At 37.4% G+C, this 23,094-nt stretch overlaps 2 protein-coding genes across 2 annotated transcripts in view; both read left to right on the forward strand.

Annotated features, from left to right (window-relative positions):
* Positions 1 to 3,044: 3,044 nt before the first annotated feature.
* LOC109046820 (stereocilin) lies at positions 3,045 to 17,250 on the forward strand. The gene is given in 29 exon segments (XM_042761339.1): positions 3,045 to 3,303; positions 3,396 to 4,529; positions 5,139 to 5,163; positions 5,263 to 5,703; positions 5,705 to 5,756; positions 6,933 to 7,817; positions 7,920 to 7,976; positions 8,712 to 8,843; positions 8,985 to 9,151; positions 9,236 to 9,422; positions 9,500 to 9,615; positions 9,704 to 9,836; positions 9,917 to 10,099; positions 11,019 to 11,057; positions 11,132 to 11,302; positions 11,426 to 11,575; positions 12,322 to 12,462; positions 13,171 to 13,253; positions 13,336 to 13,471; positions 13,825 to 14,021; positions 14,162 to 14,256; positions 14,341 to 14,499; positions 14,590 to 14,759; positions 14,841 to 14,996; positions 15,075 to 15,217; positions 15,302 to 15,450; positions 15,556 to 15,653; positions 16,874 to 17,021; positions 17,141 to 17,250. Coding segments are annotated over 29 exon segments (5,706 nt in total). The 5' UTR covers positions 3,045 to 3,239; the 3' UTR covers positions 17,236 to 17,250.
* A 3,843-nt stretch (positions 17,251 to 21,093) lies between these two features.
* Positions 21,094 to 23,094, forward strand: part of furina (furin (paired basic amino acid cleaving enzyme) a) — an 82,511-nt gene continuing 80,510 nt past the window's right edge. Inside the window, exon 1 of the mRNA XM_042759520.1 lies at positions 21,094 to 21,522. The gene's annotated coding sequence lies outside the window, so the exon portion shown is untranslated. The remainder of the gene's footprint in view (positions 21,523 to 23,094) is intronic.

Raw genomic sequence — 23,094 nt, forward strand, 5'->3', positions numbered from 1 at the left:
CAGATGCTTTAGTGCTCTAGTTGGTCTAACATGTCTTAATTAGACAGACTTAAAGGGATACTCCACCCCAAAATGAAAATTTTGTCATTAATCACTTACCCCCATCGTTCCAAAGCCGTAAAAGCTCAGTTTGTCTTTGAAACACAATTTAAGATATTTTGGATGAAAACCGGGAGGCCTGTGACTGTCCCATAGACTGCCAAGTAAATAACAGTGTCAAGGTCCAGAAAAGGTATGAAAGTCGTCGTCAGAATACTCCATCTGCCATCAGACGTGAAATCTGGGTTATATGAAGTGACGGGAACACTTTTTGTAAGCCAAGAAAACAAAAATAATGACTTTATTCAACAATTTGTTTGTCAACAGTCTCCTCTGTGTCTCTCCATATCCCCGTATGCTGCATATGCTCTTCTGTGTCCTCCGCGCCACAAGGATGCGCTGTTTTTTTTCTTCTTAAAAGCAAAGCTAAATACACGTAGAAACAGCGCATCCTTGTGGCGTGGATGATACAGAAGAGCATACACAGCATACAGTGATATGGAGAGAATAAAGTCGTTATTTTTGTTTTCTTCGCTTACAAAAAGTGTTCCCGTCACTTCATATAACCCAGATTGCACGTCTGATGGCAGATGGAGTATTCTGACGACGACTTTCATACCTTTTATGGACCTTGACCTTATTTACTTGGCAGTCTATGGGACAGTCACAGGCCTCCCGGTTTTCATCCAAAATATCTTAAATTGTGTTCTGAAGACAAACAGAGCTTTTACGGGTTTGGTATGACATGAGGGTAAGTGATTAATGACAAAACTTTCATTTTGGGGTGGAGTATCCCTTTAAGCTAAGACTCATGTCTGAAGTTTGGATCTATGAGCTCCTTTGACTTTTTTCATATATAATGCACAGTCATCCAGTCAGACTATATATTTCCGTGCATCGTTTAATCATATGCACATCAGAGCAAACAAACAAGCTCACTGCTGTGTGATTTGAGTGGAGTTAGTCAGAGGCGTGAGGAGTAAAGTTTCTCATTTAATATTCCTGCAGCCAACTGAGCTCCATGCTGCTGAGTGAACGGCGCTCCCTCAGGCATCAATAATACAGAAGGAAGTTATTGTTCCTCTGCAGGCGACAGCAACACAGAATCGGAGGCTGTGCTGAGCCTTTCACTCAATCCACTCAGGTTTCAGCTGCTGTAGACAGGCCTCAGACAAGAGCGAGATGATTTTGAACATCAGTGAAGGGCCTGATTGTGTGCTGACGGTGGATTAGGGAGACTTTTGTTTTATGACAGCAGGCGACCTGCTGGCTGCCACATAAGTAAAACAATACCCGCCAGGACAAGGGTACCGTTTTATGTCAGTGTTGGCACAGGTGAAGATATCAGATTGAAGAATAAAATAGGGCTCATCGTGATTAAATTCTGATTAAGTGCTTTATGTAAGCTTTTGAGGGAAAAAAATGTAGACTTTTTTTGTTTAATTGAAATAAAATACAAAAATTAGATGAAAAAGTTGTTGCTTTGGCACTACTAAAATTACCTAAACTGAAATAAAAAGTAGAAATTTAAAACAGATATGTAATAAAAATGACAAAAGCACATAAGAAATTTACGAAAACTTGAACTAAAATTAAAATAAAAATGGATAATTTAAAAATGAAAGCTAATTCAATACTAGTAGTTGAAAAGAAGTACTACAATAGCATATAAATAATATTGTTTTGTTAAATAAAAATATGAAATGAATAAAAAAATATTGAATAGAAAGCTTAAAATAAGTTTAAGTTAAAATACTTAAATTACAATTGAAATAAATTAAGAAGCTAAGTAAAAATATAAAAAAAAAAACTAATAAAAAAGATAAAAGCAGATAACAAAATAATTAAAAGTTAAAATAAAATGAAAATTAATAATTAAAAAAAAGCTAATACAAAACATGAATAAATACTGTAATGGTATATAAAAAATACTTAAATAACACTGGTGTCACAAGAGTTATTATAAATCTGAAATATTTGATTGAAAAATGCTTAAAATAACTGAAAATTAGACATGTTGCCATGGTAACTAATTGAAGTAAAATAAGTCTTACTAAAATTGCTAAAACTTAAACTGAAATAATAATAAATTAAAGCTAAATAGAAATACAAAATAACAAATAGAAATGACAAAAGCACATAACAATGACTAAGATTTGAGCTAAAATGAAAATGTATAAAATAAAAATGAAAGATTCAAAATATTAATAAATAATATGATATTATATATCTTCATAGACAGCGGTATGCAAATAATTCTTAAAAAACACTAAGTAATTGTCATTATCACCATAAAGATTGGGTTATATAAATTTTTGGATTGTTTATTATGCAGCATTATGCACAAGTGCATTATCTATCGTGTATCAGCTGTGTCCTTTTCTTCATCGTCAGTCGAAAGTAATGACCTACCTTTGTAACTCCTTTAATCTTAATTACTATGAAATTGCCTTGTGATACAAGAGTATACCTTCTTAAAGTTCCGTGGCCTTTCTCTTTTCTCATATTACATCCCTGAGCCTCTGGCCTCTCACTCCAGCACACAGTCAGCTGGCACATGACAGGACGATGTCGCTGAAACATGAAGCTCTGGCTTTTGAGGATGCAGTTGAATCTGAAAGACTGGGAGGGGGAGTAGATCAAAAAGTGACAAATGCTGAGAGAGGAGGATGTAGAGAGTAGGACGGAGAAATAATTTGCTCACATTTACGCATAATCCTATTTTCACAGATACTGACAGGATTAAATGGATACAACTGCTTGTAAGTACTAAAAAAATCCTTTAATTTCTAATAGTATTTTACAAATGTCTGGATTTTATGTTTTGTTTTTTTAAGAAAAGATGCATATATGTAAATTTTGCACAAAAAAAATGTTTATAGCAATAGTTTTTTTTTTATGAATGCATGAAATATCCAAATTTAGTTTGTATTTTTTTTTTTTAAAGAAAAACCTGTAATTTTTTCCTATTCATGTAGTATTTTCATAACCTCTATTGTTTAGTTTAGAAAGTGGCAAACTTTTCTTTGTGAAAGTTTAGCCAAGTGACAGTGGATAGTCATTAAGATTTCATGTGCACTCCACAGTGTGACACTTTACTCCCTGAATGTCTCCGTCAGCTCCTAAAGGAACACAAATGCACTCTTACAAAGACATTAAAATGACTTCATCCATTCTACCTTGAGGCAGTGGAACTTAGGATGGGCAAGTTGGGAATTGTAGTGATTTTGCTCATACTGGATCAAGTATCAGCCATTGCTGGAGGTAAGACAATACTGGCTGTTCCTGTTGTTTGTTTGTACAATGACACAATTTGTTTCACACTCTAACTTCTATCAGTGTTTCTCTCATGTTAGCCAGCAAAAAAGAGGACCAGAAGGAGGCGGTTTTCAAGGAGCTTGTTGAGATATGGAGGAATGGTGGAAGATGGAACCCACACAGAGCACAACCACCAGCAGAAAGACAGAAAGATCAACAAATTCATTCCATAGTGAGGAGCATCATGGGAGGCCTCAAGTCTCTAGGTGTCCTGCCTAGGAAAAGCAAGAGTCTCCCATCTTTAAACAAAGCCTTCGATAGAAACAGGCTCTCAGGATTCCTGTATAACATCTCCATGTACCTGCAAGAGATGAGCGCAGAGTTAGATGATCGGCAGCAACCTTTTAGTGAAGACCAGTTTTGGGAGAACCTGCTCTACTCTCTTCTTCAGACGGGAAGGGAAACGTCGCTCGGATTGTGGGATGGGAAGATTCCTCCGCGACCCACTTTCAGGATTCAGGATTTGTTTCTGTCACTCAGGGGCAGCCCACATTGGGATGGACTTCTGGGTTTAGTGCAAAGCATTTTGACCCTCACTGAACGCCAGCCCCAAAAACCCAACTTGACGTTCATTTCTCAGAACTGGAAGACTATCAGCGCTTTGCTCGAAACTGTTCTTCAAGCTCTGGTCAGTGGGACGTACGGCCAGGCCGTTGCAGGTCTCCAGGGATTCATCTGTGTCCTGAAAGGACAAAATGATTGTGCCTTCAACCTGAGCTGGCTTGAGCAGCTCATTAGGTTCATGGAGACCAGGAACTGGAAACCCGTGGTCAGTCTACACCCTGTGAGTGTAGAAAGCAATCAAAGAGATGGCACACTCTCTACAGGACGTTTTAAACCCTTCCTCGTGCCACCTGAGGTGCTTCGTGAGGAGCAGCTCTTGTTGAACCAATCAGGCACTGATTCAGAGAGCCTTGCTTCTATGAAGGCTCTACTTCTTCAGGCTTTGTCGAGGTCAAGTGCAGGAGAAAGGGCAGTAAAGTTCGCGGAGCGTAATCCTGCCCTCCTGCAGGGCTTGGATAACCTCAGACATGGATTTCTGCACAATGTCGGCCGCAGTGTGTATGGTAATCTGAGAAGAAAAGTGTCACATATGACCAAGGCACTGCTAGATGATGTAAGCAGCATGGTGGGCGAACCACAGTACAGTCACCATGGAAGATGTTCTGTAGGCAAGTATAGTACTGCTACTTTAAACACACTCAAACCTCCATAACGGATAGAATGGTTTACTTGGAACATTCATTTAAATTGAAAAGTCAGGAAAACAAACGTACTGAATTGCATCTATTGTTCTATTGTTCTATCTACTGTTCTACCATTCTATCTGTCTGTCATTCTGTCGTTCCATCCATCCATCCATCTGTTGTCCTATCTATCTACTTCAGTTGTACTTCATTCCCATTTGAATTGCTGTTCTGCATCCTATTTTCAACTTCAGTTCAAATGAAGAAATTATATGTGATTTTAAAAGGCATCTTCAATTCAATTCTGAATGGTGCATAACCCTGACTGAAATCACAATGGCATTGCTGGTCATTAACCAGATCTTTGTTACTCTAAATCCTATAGCCTAGATAATCTCCTGTTTCTTTTATGTCGGTAACCATATACCACTGGTATTATGTGCACAGCTATGCTGTTACATCAAGGCTAATTGTGTAATACAGTGGCCGGCTCTCCATTTTCCTCAATTAATCAACAGTGCTTTGCTATCATCTGTGATTTGTATATAACTAATCACCTAGAGCTTTTCCATTCACTTTTGTTTCTTTGTAAAGGTGACCTCAGGCAGTTAATATTGTGGTAAGTGTCATGAGAATTAGCCAGACTTTGAATTATTCAACTATAAGTGCATAGTAAAGATTATTGTAAATGAACTGTTTTGTTGTCCTCTTTGTACAGGGGAATTAGACATAACTTGACATGGAACGCTCAAGCGATGGGTTTCAGGTCAGATGGTTTACCCAGCAGGCCGTCTTTGATGACCTGCCCCTCTCCAAAAGAGGAGACAAGGACTTTGGAACCTCAGCACTCATCCAAAAGACCTAAACTTCACCAGTCCCCAGCAAAAGTACACGACGAGAGTGATTCAGACCCCTTACCCTCAGCAGAGATTCTGGAAGCTGCCTGTAATGCCTCTATTACTGGTCTCACTGGTGTCTCGAATTTTACTGTCTTCCTCTACTGTAATCTTTTCGATGGAGAGAATGGCTCACAGGACCCAGAAGTCAACCATTTTGGGATAGACCTGCATGTGACTTGCTCCGATGCTGCTTGGTACCTCTCAGCAGCAGAGGAAGATTTTCTTTGGGTTCATGTTTGCAGTGAATTCTTTGCTCACGAGTAACAAAACAGTGTGTGCCAACTCTACATTCTGGCTGCAGCATGCACATCAGGTACACAGTTACTTTTAGTTTTAGTTAAGTTTCTATGAATAAAGGGTTAGTTCAACCAAAAATGTATATTCACTCACCAAACCCAAGACTTTGGTTAATCTTCAAAATGCAAATTGAGATATTTTTTAATGAAACCTGAGAGGTTTCTATCCCTCCTTTGAAAGTCCAGGTAACCAAAACTTAAAAGATCCAAAAACTTCATTAAGGCATTTTGAAAATGTATCCATAAAAAATTGTGTAATTCAAGATGAAAAGATTTAATAGGCATTTATTTATACATAGACACACACACACATAGAGCACATTATGTATGGTAAACATGGAAGCTCAAATATATTTGCACAATGCATGCATGATAACCAATTTTTTCAGAATCAGAATTTTTATTTTGGTTTCTAATGCATGGTGCACGCACAACCTTCCATGTTTACCATATGTGACCCTGGACCACAAAACCATAAGTCATAAGTGTCAATTTTTCAAAACTGAGATTTGTACATCATCTGAAAGCTGAATAAATAAGCTTTCCACTGATGTATAGTTTGTTAGGATAGGATAATATTTGGCTGAGATTAAAAATCTGGAATCTGAGGGTGCAAAAAAATCTAAATATTGAGAAAATCACATTTAAAGTTGTCCAAATGAAATTCTTAGGAATGCATATTACTAATCAAAAAATAAGTTTTTATATATTTATGGTAGGAAATTTACAAAATGTCTTCATGAAACATGGAACACAATTATTGTGACCCATACAATGTTTTTTTGGCTATTGCTACAGATATACCCCAGCGACAAGACAGTTTTTGTGTTCCAGGGTCACATATGAGATGCGCTCTATGTATGTGTGTTTATATGTGAATTAAAGCTAAATTAAATCTGTTAATATAAAATTTTAAATCTGTGAATATAAAATGATTGTATCTCTTCACAAGATTAACCACTCATGGTGCTCAATCATATGGATTTGTTAATGAACTCCTTTATGATCTTTTTGGAACTTCTAAGTCTTAGTTACCAGGACTTGAGGACTCAAAACTCTTAGGTTTCATAAAAATTTCCTAATTTTTGTTAACTAAAGTCTTGTGGTTTGGATGACAGAATTTTCATTTTTGAGTGAACTATTGCTTTAATGTTTTCTGTATTAACAATCACCTTGCTGCAAAATCTTCTCAGGCAGAAGCTACGAAGGATTACCAGTACCTCAACCAGTCAAGTATTGATGACCTCTGTCTTCAACTCTCCAACGATGTTTCTGGGGGATCTCCTCCAGACGCTACTGAGGATTGCTTAGCACTGCTAAGCAGCAAAACTCTAAATGCCCAGGACTTTAGAAGGTGTTTTCTGCCCAATAACACAGCCCTTACAGCCTCTTTGTGTGGAAATGAGTCATCTCAGATACCCCAAGATGGGAGCTGGGCGGCGGAGTACTGCTCAAAAGTCATCCCTAATCACTCTCATGGGGTCCCCAAAGAGAACTGTGATTACTTGAACTGGAAGGCAGAACATTTTATGAACATCACGGCTCTAGAGATTTGCAGCAGTAAAGCAGGTTTGAAGAACTATATTTGCAAAAACGCCACACTGTACCTCACATTGGTTCAAAAGCAACCTTCACTTTTAGACTACTGTTTGAACTCTGAAGAGCAGCAGGGTGCTAAGTGCATCCTCCAGAAGCTGTTTGACATGCTGCCAGCGCCATATGACTTTGACACCTCTCAACTTTGTGTGAACCCCTTGCCCATTCTACAAGACGCCATTCATAAGATCACTCTATGTGAAGGAACAGTGGATGAACGCACAGGTTGGTTAGCTACGGTGAGCTATGTGCTTCGAGTGTTGGACTTTGTGGTGGGGCTCTCAGCGGGTATGGAGGAGGGAGAACGAGAGGTGCGTCAGAGCCTGGGTCAGGCCATTCTTCTGTCCAGCCTCCAGGACAATGCTTCCTTCTGGGCTACTCTACGGCCCGATGCATCAATAAGTGTCCTTCACACTGTTGGCGTCTTCCTGAAAAGAGAGCAAAACTCAACTTTAAAAGAGGATCTTTTAAGCTGTTTCAGTGTATGTCATGCATTTAAAAGTTGCATAGTTTTTCATGCTAATTCATGTATATTATTGTTATGTTACCATGCATTCAGTTTCAAATGATTTTCTCATCAGCAGCCTGTCCTGTGGGATCTCATTCAGAGAGAGGGCAACTCCTCTGCTTTAAGATTTTTAATGCAGGTATAACTTGTTCTCACTGATGGCAAATCATCTAGTCAGTTAATCCCAGGGGTTTTCAAACTTTTTCATGCCAAGGAGCCCTAAATATCCCTTTGCATGGGATACTTTCTTAAAATACTCTGTTAAAAAGAAAGGATTCCTGGTTCCATAAAGACCCTTTAACTTATATGGAACCTTTCCATGCACAAAACATTATTTGTAGTGGATTAAGGTTCTTAAGATGATTAAAATATTAGAAACTAAGAAAAAATGGTTCTTTTAAGAAGTGTTCACTGAAAGACTCTTTATGGAAGCCAAAATTGTTGTTCTGTGGCATATGCTGCGAAAATTCTCTTTTGGAATCTTTATTTTTAAGAGTGTAAAAAAAGCTGACATGTTTGTAAAATTATCATTGTGCTAAAATCATATGCAATTATTGAAATATGATATTGAAACTATATATATATATAGTTATTACAATTATTATTATCTTTATTATTATGATTATATACTTTTTTTTGCCATTATTTTACTTTAGCACCATCTTGCAAAACTGAGTTTGAAAACCTTTGAGTTAAACCCAGAATCCCAACATATAAAATATTGATCGCATCACTTTCCATACTGTAGTTTCTTGAAGTTAGTAGGCAAAAAGTTGATGAGTTAAGCCCTTTCACTCACAGGCGTTCCTTGCAAAACTCACTATTTTGTCAGTACACATTTATCAATGTCTAATTCTGACATTTATACACTCCAGAATACCTACAGATGCCTAGAGAGAGTTTTCGCAGTGTAGTTTTGTCAGCGGAAAAAGATGCCGTGAAAAGATTCCTTTCCCATGTTCATCAGAGTTGGGATCAACTTCAAGTGGAAACTATACAGGTAAATAAAAAAACAATGCTTGTATATCGAATATCCAATGCTGACTGATACCGATAAATGAAAAACTGTTTAATGTCATCCAATAATCAATACAGTACTGATATATAATACATCCCTACGTATAACTGGTGTCATTCACAGGTCTCTCCAAAGGAACAAGAGGCCATGGAAACCATGACAGCTGCTTTCATTCACAAGTTTCCACGTGTCACACCAGAGCTTTTCATCGACCTCTCCCAGTTTTTACCGTACATGTCTGTCTCAGACATTATGACCTTCCCTGCCTCTCTCATGGTCAATGAAAGTGTGTAAGTGGATCATATCGAAACTATATTATTTTATGATTTAGCCCAGTGTCCTTCTAATTCAATTATTATGTTGACTCACTTCAGACTGATGGCCATAAGTGATCACAGCTCTGAGATGAAGTCTCCACAAAAACAAGCCTTCGTAAAACGCCTGTTGCAGTCCAGCATAGCTGGAGATGTGCCTTCATGGCCTCCATACTTCCTCAGCTCCATTCTGCCTCTACTTCCACATCTCCCAGTCAGTCACTTTCAGCAGCTCACATCTCAACAAGTGAGTATGTCTCCATCAGGGGATCCTGCTTTTTAACTTTTTCACATATCAAAAATAACGTCTAATTTGACCTACAGCTCACACCCTTAATGGAGGTGCTAGGGAACAGCAGTCTGGATGCCACAAGGGGGTGCCATGTACTTCGTACTGTATTTGGTAGGGGGAAGAACCTGACGAGTAACAACATAATGAGGTACCAGTTCAAGTTCAATATCATTTAACATTTATACATTTTTATATATATATAAAAAAAATACAATACACTGTGTTTCTCACAACAGGTTAGGAGTTCTCATATGTTACCTGAACTCAGAGGACTTACAACAGTTATTGTCTTCATCAAATCTCTCACCAGTCCTGTGGCAGCAGCTGGCACAATGTGTATCAGAGGGACACGTCAGTGGAAGTGGCAGAGTGAGCCTTGATTTTCTGGATACTGTGCATCATATAATAATATTTCAAGTGTTATTTATGAAGAGTTCTTTTATCTGCAGCTGTCGCATTGGCTTGGGATGGCCCTTAAATCCTTAAATGCCAGTATCTTATCAGCTTCGGCAATGGCCTCGTTACATGGTATGCTGCCACAAATGGGCGCCTCATTTTTGGAGCCGCTGTCCTTAAACGAGTTGTTGCATTTGGTAACTCTGCCGGGTGTGCCAACTTTCCCACCTGCACAGGTATGCACAGTGGAATAAAAGCTTGAATGAATGATTGATTAATTGACTCTTACAAATAAAACTTCCAAATGTTTTTTTTTTTTCTTCTTTTTCATAGTCGTGCTAATAAAGTAGCGTTTTTGGTTCCCCAAAGAACCTTTCATGAAAAAGTTCATGTGAATTACCTTTTAACAATCTAAAGAAACTTTTTTGTACTATGAACACTCTTAAAAATAAAGGTTCTTTATAGGCATCTGTGGTCCACTGAAGAACCATCCATGGATCGTTTTCATTTTTAGGCAGCTGTGGCCTAATGGTTAGAGAGTTGGACTTGTAACCCGAAAGTCACAGGTTTGAGTCTCGGTGCTGGCAGGAGTTGTAGGTGGGGGGAGTGAATGAACAGTGCTCTCTTCCACCCTCAATACCCATGGCTGAAGTGCCCTTGAGCAAGGCACTGAACCCCCCGGTTGCTCCCCAGGCGCTGGATATAGCTGCCCACTGCTCCGGGTGTGTGTTCACGGTGTGTTCACTTCTCACTGCTGTGTGTGTGCACTTGGATGGGTTAAATGCAGAGCACCAATTCTGAGTATGGGTTACCATACTTGGCAAATGTCAAGACTTTCACTTTTAAATGGTTCTTCTAAGGTATTGCTGCGAAAACCCCCTTTAGAAACCTTTATTTTTAAGAGTGAAGAACTGTTTGTGGAATGGAAGAGCTCCATGGATGTTAAAGGTTCTTCATGAAACCACAGATGCCAATAAAGAACCTTTATTTTTAGGAGTGTGGAGAGATAGATTATGATAGATCCTCTTCCTGTCAATCCAATTAAACTTTCTGTGGGGTGTGAACAATTCAATTCAAATTCCAAACTATGAACTGGACAAAAGCCAAATTCTTAATTCTGAATTTTCTACTTTTTTATTTTTTTTTTTAATGCAGGCATTCCAGATACTGAACAAAATAGCAGAAGAAACAAATGTAAGCTGTATACCAGTCCAATTACGATGCTTACCTTTAGTGAGTCTTGTGTTCACAGTCTCAATCCTGTTTAGTTCAGTGCCAACACGCTCTGCAGATTAAAGCCATTGTTTCCGGGTCTGGGGCCTTCTTTTTTGAGAAAGCTGGTTGTTCCTGAGTCTGCGCCTGATTGTCGGTGTTGGAGTTTAATGCTGGCTGACCTGCAACCTGCTCATCGAGCGATGGTCCATTTTGCACTCCAACAGGTTTGAACTTCTAGTGCTTGCGCTACGTATAAAACAATCACCATTTCCCCATTTTCCATTTGTGTTTATGCATTAGATTTGGTTTGGTCTGTTGGTGTATAATAACATGCTGATTGTTTGAAGGCTCTGGAACGCACATCTGCAAATATAACACAGCAGTTGCAATGTCTTCTACCATTCGTTTCCTTGAAGAAATTAATGTCAGATCTGGATGGAGAGACAGTCCTTCATCACATATCTCTGTATAAGCATATGCCATGGTCTCACCAACAGGTACAACCCTAATTTCATACCTTTGGTTTTTGGAAACTTGTTTTTTCTTAGCGTTGCGTATAATGCACAAAGCATACAAGTCTTCAGCTAACACTGTCCAAGAACATCAGGCCTGTTTTATATTACATGTATATTTTCACTCAGAAATTGAAATTTTCAAGCAACTATAGAAGCACTAAATGTTCAGCTCTAGCACTCTGTACATTACATTCAGTGCCCTGTACTGCTCTTGCCAGACAAAGCTAATCTCAAATTCTCTTGTGGATTATTTTTCATGCTTCAAAAGAGCCTTTCATTAAAATAATAATCCTCAACTGATTGTTTGTCCCTCAACTGCCATCAAGAAAATTTATCTTAATGTGGTACAATAGCCTCCACAAGGGAATATGAATTAATAATCACCCACATTAAAGAGACCTTGTCTCAGCCAAAAGTGTATCAGATACAACCTTGAGGGCGATCCAGTTTCTCAGACTCACTTGTTGTATTTGACACAACAGGCTCAAATGCTGTTCAAAATGACTCAGCGGACCATAAACATCACAAGAGTATCATTACTGTAAGTGATATCTAGCATTACTATACTTTATTATTGTTGACTGGTCGACTAGCCTCATCAGCTACAGTATATTTTGCTTTGGAAATTCATGCTGGTCTTAGTTGCACCATAGTCTGGGTCTCTAGCACAAATATGCATTGTTTTAATATTTGTATTGTTTTAAAATTTAATAACATTCATACAAAAATGTTTCGTTCTCACTGAAGATTTAGGTCGTATTGCTGGTGGCATGAGCTGTGATTGGCTGAAGCTTTGGGTAAATGACTCAGGCTTCTCTGAATTGTTGCAGTTCATCACTAAGTTGCCAGGAGGACTTAGACCTGGTTTGGTAAGAAATCTTTTCAATATACACCTTACCATCAAAAGCCTTTGCTGTCCAAATGCAGAGATTATAATATTTTGATTAAAGGGATAGTTTACCCAAGATGGAAAATTCTGTCATTAATTACTCACCCTCATGTCATTCCAAACACGTATGCCGTTCCTTCATCTCTGGAACACAAATTAAGATATTTTGATGAAATCCGCTTCCCTCCATAGGCAGAATGAATGGTGGCAGAGACTGACATGTAAGAGAAGAAATTGTTGGATAAAGTCATTATTTTTGTTTTCTTTGAGCACAAAATGTATTCTCATAGCATCATAAAATTACGGTTGAACCACTGATGTCACATGGACTATTTTAACGTTGTCCTTACTACATTTCTGGACCTGAACGTGGCAGTTCCCTTGCTGTCTATGCAGGGGCAGAAAGCTCTCGGATTTCATCAAAAAATAATAATTTGTGTTCCGAAGGTGAAAGAATGTCTAATGGGTTTGGAACGACATGGGGGTGAGTAATTAATGACAGAATTTTCATTTTTGGGTGAACCATCCCTTTAAGTAAGATGTTTTAAAATAGCTAATGGCACTTTTAATCATGCTCCCCACCAATAATGTATTTCATTAATAAACGTATATGACATAACGGAGTATGATAGAGACGTTTTAAGTGTGTCTGTGGGAAATGAACAACACTGATGTTATGTTTCAACAGAGGAAATGCATTGTGGTGGAGCTACGGAAACGGCCTGATATTGATCTAAATGACTTGGACCCCTCATTTGCTGCAGGGTTACCGTAAGATCAGTGGTTGACTACACAGATTCTCATTGGTTGTTCTTTTACTTTCATGGTCCTACTGTTGCATTTTGTCTCTCAGGCTGACCATGATGGAGCACCTGTCTAACTCCTCACTCATAAGTGTACTGGACCATGTTCGACAACACTTCATTGACTTTCTCCAGCTGCCACGACACAAGCAAACGGCTCTAGTAGAGAAAGCTATCGATGCACTCGTAAGCACAAAATCATAGCAGATTTTCAACATTTCAAGATTGAATTCAGTGCAGTGGAACATTTCATAAAAGTTTCACAGTGACCCAGACAACCTATGCCCTCATCCGGTAGTTGGTATTGGCACCAAATTTTTGTTTTCATTTTCATTTTCCGTTTTTTTTTTTTTTTTTTTTTTTAGAGAGAGAGAAAAAAAAAACGTTACGTGAAATCTAATTTAAAACTTCTGAATTGTAGAGTATGCCAAATCAAGTACAAGTCAAATATGCCATATAATCAGATTGTGCAGACTTAATACACATTGTTATGAAAATTCAAAAGTCCTTCTTTTCCATCCTTTTGTCTCCATTGATAGGGCATCTCTGAAAATGGCCTCACCGGGGCCTCCATGGACACGCTTGGTCCTTTTCTGCCTTTTATGGACAGGGATGTGTTAGTTCACATGGACCGAGAGGCTCTGAAACTGCGAATGGAGGAACTGAAACAATATTGCCTGCCTTCTGACACATTCAGACAAATAGCAGCTTTGCTTACAGAGAGAAGCATGCTGGGGTGAGACAAAATCATTCCATTTTTATATTGTTGACAACCTCATTGTAATGACTGCAGTTGGAAAATGTATTTCCTCACTGCAAGCAAAATACAGATTGTATCTTTACTGGGAATTTGACAGTCTCTATTGTTTGCTATAGAGATCCGAAAACATGGACAGTTGGGAATGTTGAGCATGTGGGTAGACTGCTGTTCACCCTTTCAACTCAGCAGATAAGATCCCTACCACTGGTAAGTGAAACACAGGCCTTTCCATTCAACTAAAGCTCAATATTGTGCAGGATATCATCACGTCAAACCTCTAAATTTTTCCTTCAAGGTGATTTAGGTAAAGACACAATTGAGCAGGTTCTGATGAGCCAGTGGCTTTGGAAAAACAGCGAATTGGGAAAGGCTTGTTCAGACCTGAAAGGATTACGAGAAAAGATGAATGGTCTCACCCACAGGATTGTTAAAGGTCGATGGTGGATGAGAAGGGGTGAGTTGTGTGCTGTATTCATTTACAGAATCCATTAGATATTATTTATGACTTCTTCTGAAAGGTAAATTATATATTGCTGTTTGCTAGGACCCATTCCAAGCTGTGCAGACATTAAAGGGACGTTTCCATCAGCCTGGAGATCCTATCAGCTGAATCGAATGAAGAAGAGGGAGCTGAAGATGTGTGTTGAGTTCATCGGTCAAGATGACACACTTGACGCCGAGCAACGTGAAGCACTTTGGATGGAACTCAGACCGGTTAAGCCGCTTATGCTTGTCCAAATGCTTTTGTTTGTTGATTATCAAATGCTTTATGTCATATAACAACCATTATTTTAGGTGTATAAGCCAGTGAGGCAGCTTAAACCAGAGCAGGTGTTGGAACTGGGTTGTATAGTGACTGAGATGGGTGAAAGAGACTTACAGGCTGCCAACTTGTCCAGTCTGGCTGTGGTGGCCCATCTTGGGGACCTCAATGGGTGGAACGCAAAGAAAGTACGTTTTAAGTGGTTCGGATTAGCCTGAAGTCCTAAACAGGAAAGATACATTACTTCTAGTTTTTTTTTTTAACAGATGAGAGCAGTTGTCCTTGGTATAATGAAGCGACTTAAACAAAAGCCTGAAGAACTTGGTGTGGTGGAGCTTGTTTCCTTTGGACATCTGCTTTGTGGCTTCAGTTCCTCTGAAATGTCCCGTCTAGACCCGTTCAACCTAAGGTTGGGGGAAAATCAGTTCACGCAATTCAAATACAAAACGATTCACCTCAAACCCTTTGAAAGCATTGTGTTTGTGTCCATTAGTGTGGCCGCTTTGTTTCTGGGGGAGATGGTTCTGCCGTGTTCTGAGCAGCAGACCGAGGCCTTGACATCACGCCTATCCAATCCTCTGGGCTTTGGTCCAGTCAGCAGCTGGGGCTCTGAGGTCTTCACTGAGATTGGGACTTTGGCAGGTACTGATGGTGGATTCGATGTCAATCATTTCAATGGACAATATACACATGCCAAATTGGGCAGGCTTATAAAAAGAATAAGACAAACTGATTCTGTGTCTTCAGCTGGGCTGGAGGATATGGTGTTGTCTGCACTAATAAAAGAGCAAGTGGAAGGACTTACTCCAGCAGCAATAACCCTAATACCTCCAAGAAAATTAGCTGTGAGTGATGGATATCTGTTTTCATCCATTTTTTTCACTTTGTATCCTTCTGTTAGATGTCTAAAGGTGCAGTCACATGTACCGCTGCTCTACGAAATCTGGTCATTCCATTAAGAATCGATGCAATTGAGAGTTTTGTGAGGGGGAAAAATTTTTTACCACGCAGATTACACCTATATTCATTTTGGTCATGCACTTTTGCAATTGGATGCACTGACCAAAAATAGGCTGCTTGATTTTAAAGCGACTTCTGTTTAAGAAGTGCTTTATACATCTCTATGCTATTGACAAAATTGATTGTCCATCATTGTCAATAGTGTAGCATTTTTGAAGCACAGCTCACACAGAAGTCACTTCAAACCAGTCAGATTTCTGTTGGGAAATGTGTCTAATCTGTGTGACAAATATGAATGTGTTGCAAAATCTGCATGGGGAAATTTTACACCTCCATGCAGAATTTTCAATCGCATGGATTCCCCCCAAAAAACTGTAAAGGTGAACACAAAAAAGGTCCATTGTCTATTGTGTTGCACTGTATGAAGCATAGCTCACAGAGAAGTGGCTTTCAAACAGAGCAGCTTTTTATTGGTCAACGCACCAAATTTGTGTGATTGAACCAGCTGCAAAATCTGCACAGACAAATCTTTAGCCTTCAAGTGAAATTCTCAATCTTTCCTATTAAAATGGCTGGATTTAGCCCATGAAATTTGCAGAAAAACAATAAACATGACTAAACCTTTAGACAGTTTATATGTTAAAACCGTTCAGAAAACTTGCATCTTCCAATTCTTCCCCTCTACAGCACCCCTGTTAGAGCCCATATACTATACATTCAGGCAAACATTTTGGTCATGGTTCCACATTAAGATGCCTTACATCTGGTTATTTATGAATGCAATAACACTCCTTATGTAAATATGTCCTAAGAAAAGCATCCAGGCAGGACCATGTGAACCTTAAACAAGCATTAATGTGCAGGTCATCCACAGTTTAGGTCAATTACCTGATTGATGGGTTGTTAAAGCAATAATAAAAAAAAATAGTTTTGATAATCTTTTATGTATATAGTAATAATAATTTGTAGTGGCTTTGAATGTGCTATTTGTGTTTCTGTAAATGACTTACAGTACCTTAAACTGAGAGCTTCCAACCAAAACTCAACACAAGGAAGACCCCAAATTGTTCCCAACATTGGTTCATCGTGTTTCTCATTATTTCAGGTGGTATTCAGTGCCACGCAGCTGTCTTGGCTGAGCTCTGAACAAGCCTGTGCCGTGACAGAGGAGCAGTGGGCAGAATTAGACAGCGAACAAAGACAAGCACTTGGCATGGCCCAGTATGAAGGTGAACTCATGCTTGAGCACAGAGGTAAGCAGTGCCACTCTAGCTCAAACAATGACGTTATTTGGACTCTTAACTAAATAAGACAATTGCATATAGTAATTGTTGATCTGTCATTTTACTATAAAATATATTTGTCTCTGCAGGCAGGAACCAGGCTCCATCGTTGGCTCCATGGTTTGCTGACAGCTTCAGAAAATATTTATTACTTTATGTCTGTACATTGTGGATACTATTATAAAGATTATAACCTAAGGCTTTTTATTTGTTCCTCTTTATTGAATTCTTACATTTATAATTAAATGCCAACTCAAACACAAACTAACGTTTTACATATTTACAAATAAACACTTTAAGCATTATTTAAAGTCAACATGGGTGCCGTCAGAATGCAAACAGCTGATAAAACAGTACAGTAATCCACACCACTCCAGTCCATGAATAAACATCTTGTGACGGGAAAAGTGATTAAGATGTTTTTAACTTTAAACCATTGCTTCCGACTAAAATATGAGTCTTCTATCAATAATATTGCTTTCTCCATTATTATCAGAAGAGAAATATGCACAGATCGAGCACCGTTTACAAATGAGACAGTCCAAAACAGTTCTAAACAAATATGTTGGTGGATTTTGAAGTGAGAAGACAACAGGGAGGAGGCGTTATTATGGATTATGGAGTCACATTTTTGCCAGGAGTCATGGTTTAAAGTTAAAGTGCCATAATGCAGCTATAATGTTAAAACTGCAAATACTTTTCGATTAAGACATTAATTGATGGACTGGAGTCGTGTGGTTTACTTGTGAATTAATGTAATGTTTTTATCAGCTGTTTGGACTCTCATTTTGACGGCACCCATTCATTGCAGAGAATCCACTGGTAAGCAAATGATGTAATGCTAAATTTCTCCAAATCTGTTCCAATGAAGAAAAATAACTCATAAGTAAATTTTCAGTTTTAGGTGGACTATTCCTTTAAGTAAACTAAATAAATTTCCCCATTAAAACAGATATCAAGCAGTGTTTGGACAGCATTGTTTAGGCAATTAACTTTAGCAGTGTTAGGAAGGTTACTTTGGAAGTGTAACAGGTTACAGATTACAAGTTTCCCTTTTTAAAACGTAATAAGTAGTATAACTATTTCAATAACTTTATTAAAGTAATGCAACTGATTACATTTGCAGTGGTACACAACACTGATTACTGTCAGACTTTTAAAATCCTTCTTCACACGATTAAGATTATAATAATTTAACATTAAAGCACAGACTTTAGCACCTCTTTTTACCTTGAGATCGTTCTGAGGTTAAATACAGATTTAAAATCATAACAAGATATAGTTTAATAGCTATGATACTGTTTTTGAGATCAAATCTTTGCATAGCTATGACAGGAAACACAATGACTTGGAAAAAAAAACAGTTGATAAATAATGCATATACATAAACCCAAATAAAAAAATAAACAGTTATTGAATAAGCATGTGTCCTATTCTGTGTCCTAAACTCCTGAAACATCGATGTCTCATATTTTAGAGCAGTCAGGGTAAAAAAATCAACTGAATCTGTATATATGTGTGCGTGTGCATGAAAATATTCAGATATAACCCCCTTTGTAATCATTAAAATCTTCATAAGTAACTGTAATTTACTTAAGACTTTTTTTCTCAGTAACTGTAATGGATTACAGTTACATTTATTTTGTAATTCAGTTACATAATGCCATTACATGTACTGACCTTTAGATACTGCATGTCAAAGATTTTGGGCTTGTTGCCTTCAAATGAAAAAACAGTGAGGGCACACAAAAAGGTACATAGAGGTACATTTGAACCTGGGTCAATGAGTACTGCAGTTCTAATGCATATTAATATGTACTCTATCCACCCTGCAACAGATGTTAAAGTGTCCACCATATCTTGCATTCTTCTGTACACACAGATTAATGAGACTCAGTAATGCACCAGATTTTAAATTATTCTGTGGACCATATGATAATGCATCAATTTTGTGTTTATGTCCAAGACTTTTGCAAACAAATCAAATAAGAATGGATCCTTCCATAATTGCAGACACAACTGTAGCTTTTGGGTTAAGATGCAAACAAGCTTTTTTAAGGCGAGACACTGCAGGTGAATAGGGTAAAAAAAAAAAACTAATAGTTATCACCTTACTTACCAAGTTGATTGATTACATTGATAATTGCAAACATTTTTTGTATTACAAGTTTTCTAAAATGTTATGTTTAAATATGCAAATGAGTCATTATTTAATGAAATATGCGCTAATTTGCATAAATGTCTAGTACAAAAATCTGAACACTGGATGAAGTCAGTTTCAAAATTCTTGTTTAATTTTTTTGACATCCTAGAGTCAAATGTTTTTAGAGAGGGAATTCTGGGTATAATTTTTTTGTCACTCCATAATTCAGAAAATACTTTGAACAGCTAGAAAACAATATATTTTCACAATTTTGGGGGGGAATAAAATGTTGTATATAATCAAGAAAATTATATATGAACAAATCCCTCTGTAAAAACCTTACGAATATAGACATTTAAATTACAACACCTATTTTTAAAGGCCATTTTGATAAAATGGCCTTTAAAAATATGTATTGTAATTGAAATCTATTGACACAAATAGATAAAGTGCTATAAAAGAAACACTTAACAGTGTCTTTTGGATGTTTTCTTTCCATAAGTCTGAAAAAATATTTTATGAAAAGCCAAAAGCCCAAAATCTAAAAATTGACAGGTGAAAACACTGTTTTTGCCTGCAGTGTCTCCCCTTAAAAGGTTTTCTTATGCATTCATACAGTTAGCGAACAAACTGTCCAACTACCTGTTCTACATAATGAGTTGTCAGTCCATTACATCGCCTTTCACAAAGACTACTGACAAATAAAACATAACTTGACCTTTTGTCATCAAACCAACGATGGTTGAATATTACCATGATGACAAGCACGCAGTGAAATATGAAATACACACTTTGAAACCTGATCCCGCTTGACGTGACCATAATGAGTTTGGGCTTTAGGAGCTTCATTAGCTGCATCATTAAGTCAGCTGTGGATAGATGCTCCCAATCTAATTGATGGGCGAGAGAGGACGCACTCAGCCGCCTAATTTGCATTCCAACTTGAAGTGCTGCTTTGCTTCCTCGTACTACTCGAGGAGTTGGAAGACTACACTCGTGCTTAAAATTAAAACTAACTAATTTAAATTTTCTAAAATACTCAGAGAGTCTCACGATCACGTTTATGATAAAATAAAAAAGAATGATCATATACCAGTGGTCAAATTCAGTGCAGTCTATTATGCGAGCATAAAATACAACACATTTTTTGAGTTTGATAGTGAACTGCGCATGCGCGACTATTACTATTTTTATAATTCCACAAATATAGAAGCAAAAAAAAAACAAAACAAAAAAAAAAAAGGAAGCATAATACAGAATACAGCAACATTGCATTGTTGCGTACATACATGCAAACAAAACAAAACAAGGTTTATCCTGAACGTCATTGTAGTAATTGCAAGATATTTCGATTATTTATTTATTTATTTATTTATATATATATTTTTAAAGTCTGTAAGGTTGGAGAAGCTCTAAAAGGAAAATATGAATTGGGAAAAATGCATATGATTCTATTTTAAAAATAGAAAAACAAATAAACGAATCTTAATCATGCTAATACTTAAAGAGAAATTCTTAATAATGAGCTTTAATTCGGATGACACTAGTTTGTTTCATGCCCTGTCAAACTGAAGAACATATTATGTACTGTATGCGTCATTCCTATAATGACAACCTGCATGTATTAATTCATTAGACAAAATATCAAAACCACAATTTTAAAGCCAGAAATCATATTAGTTGCTTTTTTTAGTTGGGTCAGAATAGCACAATGAAGTGAACATGGGGTGCAGTAATGAAATGTCACCCATTATGAGCACATATCTGTAATTACACGGAAAAACTTGTGTTTGTGACGTGACCTGCGCGCGTCTATCCAGCAGATGGCGCAAACCAATCGCACACCGCGTGACGCGCTCAAGCGGACGCGTCACGTCGCATCTCATTGCGTATATCTGTGACGTATTTCCTGAGAAGCTGTCCGTGGACTACCTCTCCAGTCCAGTCCCTGGATAGAGGTGTATTTTTTAAAAATATTTTGTCTGTTTACTCGATTCTGCCGGTCTGAGACGTTCTAGCATGCGTCCGTAACTATGTTGGCGTATCGGTCCAAAGCTGGCTCAGACGAACCGGGTCTCAGTGATGCCTTAGCGTCGCGTTACGTGCGACAGAGCGAGCAAACCTATCGCAAAGTTTCGCTATTGTACAGTAGATGAGTGCGCGTGGACTTTAGGACAGTCCAGCTCGTCAGGACACTCGAGTCTGTCCTCTTGACAACACTAACTTACTTTGTCGACGTCTCGAGTGTAGCATTGTTTGGGGCTCAGTCGTTTCGTGGATTTTCGTGGTGTCCAAGGAAACGGAAGATTAGAAGCTGATGCTGTTGAGGTAAGAAGTTCATTAAGTAACGTACTTCCGAAGTACCGCGAGGATTGTTTTGGCATGTACTGAAATGGCACATGACTTATTTCGTGCTAAAAGTAGAGTCTATAAACTTATGAGAGCCACAGAATGTTTTGTGACTAACTTTTCCTTTTTGAATAACGTACTATTGTATTAGACTTATTTAAAAAGACACCTCGGCGTACAGCTGTTACAGCACAATACATTCAGAAACAAAACATGTAGTGTGTGTTCCCCTAAAAGCATTCGGACAATTAAACCCTACTTTAATTCCACTGGATATTAATTAGTTTCATATTATGTTATTCATTTTTAAAACGACACAAACACATTTTCCAAGCAAAGCCCCCCCCCCCCCCATTTCTTTTAGTTTTTTAGTTTTTAAGTAGCATCAATAGAAATTGGACACTTTTAAGTTAATATTCTGGTTGTTAACCTTCGTCCCATCTGTAATTACTCTGCTAGTGTGAACACAATTTGTGCGTACTACTTCATATTGCTTTATGCTCTTTTATTAGTCCTAAAATTGCACATACAGTTTGATGTCTTGTTATATTTTTTCACTGCTCTTTTCCCAAACACACAAACACACACACACATATATATATATATATATATATATATATATATATATATTATATATATATATGTTGTGATATATATATGTATATATATATATATATGTATATATATATATGTATATATGTATATGTATATGTATATATGTATATATGTATATATGTATATATATATATATATATGTATATGTATATATATATATATATATATATGTATATATATATATATATATGTATATATATATGTATATATATGTATATATATATGTATATATGTGTGTGTGTGTATATATATATATGTATGTGTGTGTGTGCATTTTAACTTATTTTATTTATCTAGCTGTGTTATTTAATTGTACGATTGTGTGTCATATTTTCAAGTATGGATCTTGTATTCTTGCACATTTGAGAAACAAGACTTCTGATTTTGACAAGACTAGCTGATAAAGAGTAATCACTAAAATGCCTCAGAAAAGGTAGTTCTGTGAAAAGCATAGCTTATTTGCGAATGCCACTAGTTTTTATTTTTTTTTTGTGGTCTAATAAATTTAAGTGTGAGTAAAGTGTCCAAAAGAGCCATCTAAAATTTTCTTCTGAAATGGTTATTTTCTCAGGCTCCTGTGTTTATGTTCAGTTATTTTACTTTACACTCTTAAAGGTACAACAGCTGTCACTGGGGCGGTACCTTTTCAAAAGGAACATATATGTACCTAAAGGGTCCATTTTGGTACCTTAAAGGTACATATTGGTAGGTAAAGTGTACATATCAGAACCTAATAGGTACAAAAGTGTACCATTTGAAAAGGTACCACCTCAGTGACAGCTGTTGTACCTTTTATTTCTGAGAGTGTAACGGGAAAGAAAATAAACTATTCATTGCCATTAAAGTGAAGAAACTGAACCTGCGCACACGAGCCTGATAAAAATGCTCAATTTGAAGAAAATTTCAAAGGCACTTTTGAACTCTTCTATTATCAAT

Source organism: Cyprinus carpio, chromosome A7 (assembly GCF_018340385.1).
Source record: "Cyprinus carpio isolate SPL01 chromosome A7, ASM1834038v1, whole genome shotgun sequence".
Lineage (NCBI taxonomy): Eukaryota > Metazoa > Chordata > Actinopteri > Cypriniformes > Cyprinidae > Cyprinus > Cyprinus carpio.